General features: G+C 52.7%; 3 protein-coding genes across 3 annotated transcripts; all 3 read left to right on the top strand.

Moving 5' to 3' along the window:
- Nucleotides 1-2,334: 2,334 nt before the first annotated feature.
- Nucleotides 2,335-4,638, top strand: JR316_0000478 (uncharacterized protein; the record flags this gene model as incomplete). Its single annotated transcript, XM_047886293.1, has 1 exon — nt 2,335-4,638. One exon carries the CDS (start codon nt 2,335-2,337, stop codon nt 4,636-4,638), a length of 2,304 nt encoding a protein of 767 aa, XP_047754039.1.
- A 2,235-nt stretch (nt 4,639-6,873) lies between these two features.
- Nucleotides 6,874-8,112, top strand: JR316_0000477 (4-hydroxytryptamine kinase; the record flags this gene model as incomplete). The annotated part of the gene is made up of 3 exons (XM_047886292.1): nt 6,874-7,113; nt 7,180-7,635; nt 7,687-8,112. 3 exons carry the CDS (start codon nt 6,874-6,876, stop codon nt 8,110-8,112), a joined length of 1,122 nt encoding a protein of 373 aa, XP_047754038.1.
- An 87-nt stretch (nt 8,113-8,199) lies between these two features.
- On the top strand, nt 8,200-11,492 carry JR316_0000476 (RNA polymerase II subunit A C-terminal domain phosphatase; the record flags this gene model as incomplete). The annotated part of the gene is made up of 8 exons (XM_047886291.1): nt 8,200-8,546; nt 8,605-9,069; nt 9,135-9,292; nt 9,521-9,981; nt 10,034-10,138; nt 10,201-10,377; nt 10,603-10,985; nt 11,069-11,492. The coding sequence occupies 8 exons, from the start codon at nt 8,200-8,202 to the stop codon at nt 11,490-11,492; spliced, it is 2,520 nt and encodes an 839-aa protein (XP_047754037.1).
- Nucleotides 11,493-12,223: the final 731 nt, after the last annotated feature.

Raw genomic sequence — 12,223 nt, 5'->3', positions numbered from 1 at the left:
CTCGCGACACCTGTAGGCAGCGGGATGGGGGAAGAGTAGACAGCACAGTATAAGCACAAGAAACCTGGGAGACTGGCATCCTGTTCTTCTCTCGTTACTTACTGTACACAGCGCCGACATGGCCATCTGAAATCTGATTGCGGGCACGCCATTATACAGGACGCTGTGAGGTGTCTGTGTCGGTGGTTATCGTTTATTAGAGAGAGTGAGGGGTGGGATAAAGGCAATAAATAAACACGCAGCATGGACCAGTAGCATCTCGAAGACGCCTTCCGCTGGCGATTGTGTGCTTGTGCATGTTCTGGAATCGTCAGTTTGGAAAGCACGGCCTTGCGAAGTAGATAGAACACAGTGTTGATTTAGGTTTGTTTCCAAGAGTGTATATGGCGTGCATCAGAGCCACAAAGGCGCATGCATGAGAGAGGGAGAGAGATAGAGACAAGGTTAGAGATAGAGGGCCCTTGGTTGAAAATAGAAATAGCGAGGGGCGCAGAGATACTAGGCGGAGACAAGACAAAGACAGAATAGAGAACGGCGAACAGAAGAAACGATAAGTCCTTTTGATATGATATGTTCGCCGCGTTCACATCTGCGATCTGGAAATCTGCCCACTGCCTGACAGTGACAGCAAGATTAGCAAGAATAAACACCGTGGCACTGCATATTTTTGTACCAACAGCAGTACATATTTTCATCAAGCCCGTTTCGCTCCCACCCCGATAACCGTCATCTTTCTTTGCAGAAAGCAAAGAACAGAACGAGGCTCATCATCAAGAACAAAAGAACCCACCCCACTGTTACCCATCCTATTTAATATTTACCCACCTCCCAAGCAAAAATGACATGCAGGGTGCGCGAATCCCGGGGTCAGACGCGCTTGTAGGCATTTTTACTCATGGTCGCTGGCGACTTGAGATGCAAGACAGGGCGTCGTGCGGATGGGACAAGCCGGTGCTGAGGCTCGATGGACGGATGGTTGGCAAGCGCGCCGAGGCTTGATGATGGTGTTGGTCTTCTTTGCATCGCGATGTTCTGGGGTGTAGATATCCAGACAGCACGATCAGGTTGTCTTGCGACCCAGATTACGCATCTGCGCCACCAGAGCTGTGCATTATTGATACTGCAAATGCCGTAACGACCAAAATCAGAATTGGAACTCAGCCTGGGGTTTGGTAGATTTTTTTTGCGCTGCGCTGCTTATAGATACCTGAGAAGGCACGCCGCGCGCGCGACTCTCCACACAATTTGAGATAGATGTGACCAAAACGGCCATGCTTGAAAAGCTGGGTGGAATAGAGTGCGACAAGTGATAAGCAAAAAAAAAGTACTTTACGTTACATATATCTTTTGTTGTGTCGTATGTCATGAAGTGATTGTGGTGGGTTACATCGTTGTTGAGCGGCGAGTCGGACTGAATCTTCACGTCGATTATGGACGACGAAGAGAATGCGATAATCGCAACCGAGCTTCAATATTGCTTTTGGAGGCGTTGCCCAGACTTTGTGACTGGACGAGCTTAACGAACGTTCTGTGCTCATAAAAGTGTGGCTCGGGAACCGGGAAAGATAGGTCGTATTTTCCAATTTCGAATGGACTAACTGTCCCATCGACATCCAAGTAGAACACTATATATGCAACGTCAGCTAGATTGGAGAGATATACTAATACATAAATGCCTACTAGCAGAAACGGGCAGTAGATATGACACCGCGCATCAGAGTTCCGCTGATGGATTGGTGGAAAGACATTAGCCTTCGTAACGCGACCCAAGCCTGAAAATAAGCAGGGTTCTTTTCTTGTTTTGTCGGTGGTGTTCTCGGTGCCTTTCAAGTGGATAACGATAGACGCTTTAAATTTAAGAGAGATAAGAGTGTCAATGAAGGATTAGTACGTGAGGAGCAACTTTTGTTGGAGATGCACGACGGCATGGAACAAGGGTGGAAGCCACCTTGAATGCCGGGTGAACAAGTTGAGGTGTGAAAGAGTGAGCTGGGAAGCTTGGCAAGGGCAGCAGAGACAAGCGCGCATGGACAAGAAGGGGAATCCATGTGGACGGATCGCGACGTTAATTATGAGGAGGAGGAGAGAATCCGCGGAGGATGCGGGACCGGGTTGGGATTTAGGTTTGAGTGGGAGGGCGGGATGTGCCGGGGGAGCCCCATGGCGAAAAATAATATTTGGCCGGGGATGCCGAGATAATACCGGCTGGCAAATGTGTATGTGTGATTGGCTGATAAGGAAAGGGCCGGAAAGAGCCGGTGGGTGTGGATCGGCGGCCTCGAGGTCGTTCTTATATTCCATTAGAGAGATGGCAGAATTTCCCTTCCTATACTAATGCCAAATCAGCCGCCCACAGACTCTGTCGTCGCCCGTCGTGGCCGCTCCCGCCAGGTCTCTGACTCCGCCCTTGCCCGACAGGCCTCTGAGGAGCGCCGCATACACCGCAAGCTCTTTGTCTTCGACGACGACAACGACAACGACAACGACAGCGACATGCATACACACGCCCTCCCCATCGTTGCCCCCATGCCTATGCGCGCCGCATATGCGCCCCCCTTTATGCGCTCTGCGTCCCCGTCCCCCCCGAGCTCGGCCTCCATGTCCCCCGACTACTACGACTCCCCGCCGTCCCCCCCGCTCTCCCTCTCTCTCGAGGACCAGGTCCACGCCGCCTGGGCCGTCGATGACATACATCTCGCCAAGATCCTGCTGCTGCGCCTCAAGGGCATCGAGGTCACTTCGGACGACGATCCGCGCATCGCAGCGGTGCAGGACGAGGACTTTGACTTTTGCTTCATGCCACACGGGGCACTGCTGGACGAGCGGGACGAGAAGCGGATGCGGGAGTTGCAGGCAGAGGAGATGGCGCGGCTGGAGGAGCGACGGCGGGTGGAGCGGCTGAGGGCGTGCGAGCGCAAATGGGAGGAGGAGAAGCGTCGGCTGCGGGATGAACGGGTAGCTGTTCTGCGGCGGAAGGTGAAGAAGAAGCTGGCGGACGAGCACGAGACACGGCGGGCGGCAGATGAGGAGCGCCGGCGCACAAAGCGGAACAGCAGCCGCAAGATCGTCTCTTTCCAGCACCCTCAACCCGCTCCCCGCCAGCCCCAGCCCCAGTCCCAGTCCCAGCCCCATCCCCAGTCCCAGACTCGTACTCCCTTTGTCTACGACTTTCCCAGTCCCACCTCGAGCTGCCCAAGCACTCCGCCCCGCACTCCGCCCCTCGCCGCAAAACAAATTCAAGCCCCGCCCTCTCTCGACGAGGCGCTTGCCGTCTCCTTTGCCGATGTCCTCAAGAGCATGCAGGGCGCCCTCTTCCCACATGACTATGATCTCCGCCGCCGCCGCTCTCCAAGTCCCACCCGCACCCGCACCCGCACCCGCACCCGCAGCCAGCGCAGGAAGGAGCGCCTCCTCGACGCCCTCCTCGTCGAGATCGAGTACAGCGAGGAGGAGCGCCGCAAGCGCAAGGGTAAGCAGCGCGCCCTCCCCCGCCGCGCACTCTTCCCGCCCTGTCCCGCCTGCAGCAGCATTGCCCCTTCACCGCCCCCGCTCTCCCCTGCCCTCTCCACCTCCTCCTCGTCCTCCATTCCGCGCACGTCCTCATGGCTCTCCTTCCGCAATTCATCTGCGTCCTCATCGACGACCGATCTCACCACACCATCCTCGTCCCCCCTCTCCTCAACGAAATCGAACTGGTTTAACTCGCCTAGACCCAAGTCGTGGCTGGCGGACCACCAGTCGCTGCGTCACTCGTGTCGGCCCCATTCGCTAACACCGGTGTTACCCGCAGACTCGCCGCTGCCCATCGAACTACCCAGTGCCCCCAAACCGGCACCCATCTCCCATCTAGGCCGCCAGCGGAGTACCAGCGCCGTGCGCGCTACCCAGGATGGGGCAGGCACGCTGGTCCGGCGGATGTCCAAGTTTGTGGAGCTTGCAAAGGGCTTCCAGAATGCATACGTGACGACGGCGCTGTTTAGTGTGGCGGCTTCGTACGATAATTTTGAAGACCGAAACGTCGATGGGCCGGGCAAGACTGTGGTATCTGACGATCGTGCACCACCGCAGAGCCGTCCTAAACTTAGACCGGCAGGTTATCGCGTGTCCTCCACGGATGTCGCCATCTTCCTCGACCCAACACCCCTCATGCTCAACTCCTCCCAGATAGCCAACGATATAGCCAAGTCTGCCTCTACTCCCCGCTACATTCCCCTCACATCTCCCTTTCCTTCCAATGGCTCTCCCCGCACAGTCCTCCCTGACCCCCTCCCCTACCGTCTCTACTTCAAGCCCGTCCCTGCCCCTACTCGCTCCCCTTTCCGCTTCAATGCACTCTCCGAGCTCCACACCATGTATCCCTCCTCCGATTACTCGGCCTCGGCTAACCGCATCCCCGGCCAGGTCAGCTGGCGCATACGCAGCGTCGGCAACCCCGTCCACCTCAGACTCAAGGCGCTTCACAACATCATGTGGAAGCGCGGCGTCCAGTGGGAGGGCATTGCCAGGGAGACGGCGCTCGGTGGAGGCAGAGAGCGTGTGGTCGGCGTGGCGTATGAGGGCATTGGACGCAGCTTGCTTACCCGTTCTGCGTCGTCTGTACCTGTGTCGCTGGCACCGTCATCGTCGTCAGAAGCATAAAGAGTCGACAGTTGTTGTCTCTTTCCCTGTGCTTGGGCCTCTGTCTTAATTTATTAATTTCCCAAGTGCAAAGGTTTAAAAGAGTCATACCACGCGCGCGCCTCTCGCTTCCTGACTCGCCTCAGTTCCTTCGATTCTCTTCTTTTTGTTTCCATGGTTTGACATGCACAGGGTGTGCTCCATGAACATTGATCCATGCTTGTGCATCGTGTTTTGGGGACGTCTTGCTCTTTCTTTTATGCGTCTAATCAGGCTGGATTTTTTCGCCTTTCGCCTTTCTGTCTGTTCTGCCTGTGTTCCAACTTTCCTGTAATTGTAAACCAACGCACGATATTTTCGCTTCTCCCTTTCCATCCATTTGTACTTTACTGGTTGTCATTTTGTTGAGGTTTTGCTTGGTTGTTTTCGATGTACCATATTCCATGCCTTTGATATCCCCCACACCCTATTCAATGCTGTCCTGCCCCAGTCATCCATCGCATTTACCCCAGTCATCCATCGCCTTTGCATGTCCTCCTCTTTCCTCACCCGCCGTTCGATAATATTTGCGCTTTACCCATTCGCTCACATTCATTCATTTACACCCTTGCATGGTATCTAGACCACATACAGGCTTTTTGCTTTGCATACTTGCCCCTTCCCCTGCCCTTCCCCCCTTCCACTGTATATCCTCTCAGCCTGTCTCGATCACTCTTCGGCTTGCTTTCAAACTTTGAATGCTCCGTCTCTCTTTCTCAGTGTTCCGGTTGCTACTTTTTACTCTCTCACTCTCTACATGTTTACTTTTACACATCATCATTCATCCCGTATAGAACCTTGCACGATCCAGATTCCATTATGTTACTTTATTGTATGCTGCTGCTGCTGCGCTTCACTTCGCTTTGAAGATATCCTACATTTTCTCGTTGTCTGCGAGTGTGTTTGGTAATACACTTTTGTCCACATCTGGTGCTACCGTGGTGGGATCGGCGTTCCTTGTAAGGACACAAGTGGATGTAGTACATCTGCTAGCATACCGCCTTTGCGCACTTATGGCGTTGACAACGCGATCGCGAACTGCGACTCGGAAGCAATGACATCTTGGGACTGAATGCATACCCTATTCAAGTTGGCTTTTGAATTGTGACGCCTATAGAATTTTCGAGCTATATAAAATTCTAGGGTGCCTGCCTGGTTTGACTTTGAATGTGAATCACTGATCAGAGAGAGCTTTTGATAAACTCGATGCCTCGAATAGCATCGAAGCCGGGATTTGCCAGTAGTGGTGGCGAGTTGGGCCGGGTTATGAATATCCGGGTTCTGGTGGCTGGCAGGTGAGTACAATACTAAGTACTGTTTATGGTTCTGTTTCTAGGGACTAGGTTCCATCACGCTGCTTTCGACTCCAAATTGCTTGCTTGCAGTTCTCGAGAGAAACGGGAGTACTACACGAGCTCTAGTCGGACGCTATGTGGATAGGAGCTATCGGTACCGCTGGATTGACACAGCGGAGGCGAGAACCGAGACGCGATACAATTCGTGGCGGGAGCCAGCTGTGAGGATAGTTGAAACTTGACAGCCGACGTCGAGTATAATTTCTAACCTTGGATTTTTACATGTCTTGAAAATTGTAAGCCGCGTACACCAATGTTTAGACGAAAAGTGGTCAGTAGATTCTAACCAGGAGAAATTCTACCCTTGTTCTCTTCGTCCCCGTAGTAATACTACTACTATTTTCAGAAATATGAAAAAGGTGGTTGATGGTTGGTTGCGCGTACGACCAACGGTGTTATTTACATATCGGAAAGATCAGGATAAAAATCATCTAGATGATTACTTTCTTGGATGACTCGCAGAGTCAACAAATGAAATGACTCGCAGGGACGCGCGGTTCAGTGCGGGACCGTCTTGCGGATAATAGGATCATCATCTCGTAAGTAAGGAGACGTCGGGCGCAACCGACTCGAACCAATAGGTTTATATGCCACATAGAGTTAGCTAAAAGGACACCATCTCAGCAAGACAGGGATTGAGTCGCCATCCGAACGCCACTATTACAACGACACAGCTGGTTCCTCAGGATCACTTGACTGCTCTGCGAAACAAAACACATACCAAAGTCCAAAAGAAGACATCGAATACGGAGCATTTGCCGCCATCACCATCAGGAACCAACCAATCCTACCCCTCAAAAAACAGGGTACCCGGCGCACCACCAAACCGATATACGGTAGTAGCACAACATCGTCATCCATCATGGCGACAACCGAGATCAAGCCCACCCTCGATTTATCACTCGAAGCAGATGTGCGCGTGTATCTCGCGAAAACCCCGTTTGCCAGTACCGATGTCCAGCCATTGTCAGGCGGGACGGGGAATTATGTGTTCAGACTGCGTCTTGATGCACCGTACGAGGGAAGGCGCACTGTCGTGCTTAAGCATGCGAAGCCATTCGTCAAAGACTTGCCCGAGCTTGCGTTCGAGTTGAGCAGGCAGGTAGGCTCTTTTATGGTCAGTGTACAAAACTGGTTGACTGATCATCGTTGTATATTTTAATCGTAGAAATATGAAGTAGAGGCACTGCGCCGCGTCCGAGGGTGGTTGCCCGCCGACTCGCTCGTGACGGTGCCCGAGGTACACTTGTTCGACGAGGACGCGCATGTGATCATCATGGACGACGCTGGCGAGGACGCGATTTCGCTCAAGTCATACATACAGCAGGGCCATGCGACGCTTGCATCCGCGAAAAAGATCGGAGCGGCGGTGGGGGCGTTCCTGGGCGGGATGCACAAGTGGGGAAAAGGCAACAAGGAGCTCTGTGCAGCGGTTGCAGGGAACAGCCAAGCAAAGGCAATGTCGGCGTGGGTGTTCTACGGACGGCTGCTGCCTACGCTGTCTGGAGACAGTGGTGTGCCAAAGTTGATGGACCCGCCGTTGGTAGCTGCCGCCGAGGATCTGGAGGTGATCAAGGGGTTGGTGGAGGAGACGACGGCGGCGCTGCTTGCTGTTGACGATCAGGTCGGTCAAAAATGTGTGGTAAATGTTGACACTGTTGACGCTGTTGACTAGTTCGTGATGGGTGACTTTTGGCCGGGGAACATGATGCTGCGAATTGATGGACAAGGTGAAGTGGAGGGCATCAGCGTGCTCGACTGGGAACTGACCAAGACGGGGCTGAGTGGGCTGGACATTGGGCAGTTCTGCGCAGAGATGCATCTGCTGCGGCGATCGCAGCCTGAGGTGTGTGGGTCGACGGCGACGGGGGTGCTGGAGGAGTTTTTGAAAGAGTACAAGAGGACATGCGAGCCCGGGGAAGAGGTGGCTCGACGAACGGTGGTGCAGTGGGGGGTGCACATGGCGGTGCTGGGAGCGCGGGTGGACTGGGGCGACAAAGAGGCGTCGCGGAGACTTGTGCTCGAGGGCGTGCGGATTGTCGTAGACGGCGTGCAGAGCAGGTCGCTCGGTGAGAATGGGCACGTCGGAGGACTGTTGTAGAGTTAGCACAGTATAGAGTAAACGCGGCAAATTCCGAAGACGGATGGTGTATGTTCAACGTTGATCAGAAACAGCGTTGGTTGGGCCATGGACGACTCGGAGCCGACTCCGCTGCATCTGCCCCAGAATCTCCCGTATCCTCTTAAGATCACCTCTCTCAACGCTGCTCAAAATGCAACCGTAGACCGCAAGTCCCGTCTCCTCGAATATTCCTTTGTTTACTCTCCTCCCGGTCCAGAACAACTCCCCGAAACCAGATTTGGCACTTGGGATTCCACCCTTGACGGTGTCGTCAAAGCTTGGAATCTCAAAGTCGGCGATGTTGTAACTAGAAAGAAGGCTGCTGAATCTCCAGCAATCTTCGTCGTCGAGCCGTGCAAGCATGAAATACAGATCAGCGGCCTCTGCGCCCTTTGCGCGAAGGATATGACCATGTACGCTCCCACATACTATCAGCGCGCCCAGCTCTCGTTCTAATCCGTGTCTACTCAGTGCCGACTATCTAGACGTGTCAGATACCTCTCGTGCTAACATCCAGATGACCCATTCCGCACACGGCCCTACCGTGTCTCTCGAATACGCCAAGCGTCTCGAGCGCGAATCGGCTGACCATCTTCTCAAATCCCGCAAGCTTTCTCTGATTGTCGATCTCGACCAAACTATCGTCCATGCTACAGTCGACCCAACCGTGGGTGAGTGGATAAACGAGGGTCTCGCCTGGGAGGCCAGGCAGGCCAAGAAGGCTTCTACCACCCCGCCCGACGACGGTGCTCCAACCGCTAATGATGCCGACGACGACGACGAGTGCAACCCCAACTGGGAGGCTCTCAAGGACGTCAAGAGCTTCAGGCTCGGTCCAGAGTCCTTTGGGCCCCTGGCCGTACGCAGTGCACATCGCGGAAAGGGCAAGAACAAGATGGTCGAGACTGAAGGGTGTATGTATTACATCAAGCCTCGGTGAGATTCTTACCTCTCTGTCTTATCGTCTACCCCTGGTTTCTTATTGCCTCTCCTTTAATCAGACCCGGTTGGAAAGAATTTCTACGTGAGACTGCCACCAAGTACGAGATGCATGTTTATACGATGGGAACCAGAGCATATGCGGAAGAAGTCTGTGCTGCAATTGATCCGGATGGAAACATTTTCGGAGGTCGACTGCTAAGTAGAGACGAGAGTGGAAGTACGCATCATACGCTGTCCTGTCCCTATTGTGCCAACCAATTGACCACCTGCCAGGTTTAACCCAGAAGAACCTTAAGCGACTCTTCCCTTCAGACACGTCAATGGTTGTTATAATTGACGACCGTGCAGACGTATGGGAATGGAGTCCGAACCTTCTCAAAGTTATCCCCTGCAAGTTCTTTTACCACTTATCCGCTCGGGTTAATCGTCGCTAACCTCGGAACAGATGACTTTTTTGTCGGAATTGGCGACATCAACTCGTCGTTCCTTCCCAAGATTGAGCCGCTTACGCCTGTGCTAAATGTGCCCCAGGCAACTCCAACAGCAAGCATAAATGGGTCTTCTACTTCTCCAATACCCAACAACAACGCTAATCCAGTAACACCTGATGTACCCACTACTGTAGCTGCAGACGGGGAAATATCAGAACTCGAAAACGCCATGTTTACGCAGAATAATGCTGCTCTCGATGCCCAACTAGAAGAACGGCCGTTAGCCAAGAAGGAGAAGGAGCTTCAAGAGCACGAAATACAAGAACAGCAAGCCGCTGAGAAAACACCGACCCCCCCAGAAACGCCAGCTAGCGTCGAGAAGCTTCCTACGCCAACGCCGTCACCTAAGCCAGAGAAAATGCACAAGAAGGCGCTACTAAAGAACGACGACTATGAATTAGAGCGAATAGGCAAAGTAGGTTCAGTGAGGCAGTTTCTGGACCTAGGCTAACAGTTAACCTTTGTAGCTGCTAAATGAGGTTCATACGAGGTTCTTTACGGCCTATGACACTCGTCGCGCGAATGAGAACGCTAAAGCAAAGGCTGCGGCTGCTAAAGCATACGACGTCACGGTATGTTTCATTTTCGACAATCCCAGATGGCATCCAAGTGTAATTATGCTTGCTGTTCGTAGCGCATTATCCCTCGGATACGATCAGAAGTATTCGAAGGTGTCCATATCCTCTTTTCGAGTGTAATCCCTCTGGACACCAAGCCAGAAACGACCGAAATCTGGCGGATGGCTCATATGTTCGGAGCCCAGTGCTCGACGGAATTGACAAGTAACATCACGCATGTCGTTGCTGCAAAGGTGAGCTCAGACATCTCTTTCATTTATGGCACGCGACCTCGCGCAGAGCAAAAGTGGGTGCGGGGTATTCAGCCGAGCATTCTCCATGATAATCTACTTATCAAATATGAAACATTCATGCATTCTTGTTACTTTTTGTTGTTTACTTCCTTGTTTGTTTCCCTTTCCAATTGTTGTTTTCATGATGGACCTTTACTGACTCGGAGACAATAACACTTGTTGTAGCGTGGGACCGTTAAAGTGGACATGGCACGGAGGCGAGGGGGAATCAAGATAGTTTGGCTCGCGTGGTTCACTGATTCTATAGCGCTGTGGCGAAGACAAGACGAGAAGCCGTATCTGCTCGACGACCCGCCTGTGGTAATCCCCGCCTCGAGTCCAACCACGGAATACCACCAACTCTCCTCGGACCTCGACATCGACTCGGACGACTGGGACCAGGAGCCGCCAGAGATGAAGGAAACCGGACCCCTCCACCTCGAAGCCATCAACTGGGATGACATCAACGATGAAGTCGAAGCTGCCATGAACGAAAGCGACGACGAATACGACGAATATTACGCTGCTTTCAAAAGCGGCAACGTCTCGGAAGACGACACCACGGACGGGTCAGTACCTTTTTAATCCATCGCTCCTCCTAAAAAAATTGCGGAAGGGTTCATTTTGTTATTGGAAATTTTTTTTTGAATAGGGGTGCGAATAATACCTCGCAGACGATGACGACAAGGAAGCGGTTTCGGAGCGCGACGCCGTCTGATGGCGGCGGCGGCAACGACGAGTACTTAGGGACCGGCTCACGGAAACGGATGCGGAGCAAAACGCCGTCGGATGCGGGGAGCGACTATGGCTCGCCGCTCGCTAGGCGGAAGAAAGCGGCTGCTGGGCGCACGGGGTACTCCAAGCTCAAGGAGGGGATCACAGCGGATGACATTGAAGGCGGCGACGCTGTCACGAATGATGTCAATGAGAGCGGCAACGGTACTGCCCTGCCGGACGCGCAAGGCTCGTCGCCTGCTGCGTACGACGAGGAGGAGGATGGAGAGGATGATGATGAGGAAGAGGAGGAGGAAGAAGACGATTTCTTAGCTCGCGAGCTGGAGGAAGAGTGGGGATAGGACACTCCGCCACAGCCTTCAAACCCTGTTTTGCCCCCCAGTCATCTTTTTCTCTCTTTTTTCTCTGCTCTTGGATTTCATCTTCCCAGCCTCTTCGCATTTCGCATTTCTATCTCTCCGCGTGCTTTCGTCTAACCTTTGCTTTCTTGCAGTTTTTCGTAACGCTTGTGTTGGCTTTCTTTCGACCATCTCTAGCTTTTTTCTCTTTTTTTCTTTTTCTTGCTTTAGTTTCACGATATTTACGACTCTTTTTTTCTTTCCTTGCCATTATGTTATTCTTTAACCATTAATTTCGCCTTGACCAGACGTATTTACGACCTACTGTATCATTAGTCAATGGAGTACCTGGACAACCCGAAGTACTGGCTTCAACAACCTTTGGCTATTCTTACAAGGTACTGTCCAAAGCTCTCCTTGCCAGCCAGATACCGTTATACCCAAGTCTGGGTATATAGACTCCTTTTCGACGGGGCTTAAAATGCCCGGAAACTCGTCACGGTCTCGTAAAGGGATTGCAAAGACGTTCGATTAGGCTGAACTATAGATCCCTTTAGGACATGTGCATGGGGCCGTATTCCAGAATTACGGCGTGTGTGTGTGTGCAGTGTGTTCTAGGGAAACAGTATCCCTGGAAAGAACGCTCCGAGATCCGAGCTTGCCAGCGTGCGTGAAAGGTGAAAGGGATTGCAAAAAATGCCCTTACTTAGCAGTTCTATTTTTCCAGTACGAAA

Source organism: Psilocybe cubensis, chromosome 1 (genome assembly GCF_017499595.1).
Source record: "Psilocybe cubensis strain MGC-MH-2018 chromosome 1, whole genome shotgun sequence".
Lineage (NCBI taxonomy): Eukaryota > Fungi > Basidiomycota > Agaricomycetes > Agaricales > Agrocybaceae > Psilocybe > Psilocybe cubensis.
Note: the sequence above shows the minus strand (reverse complement) of the source record. Positions and strands in the feature narration are given on the sequence as shown.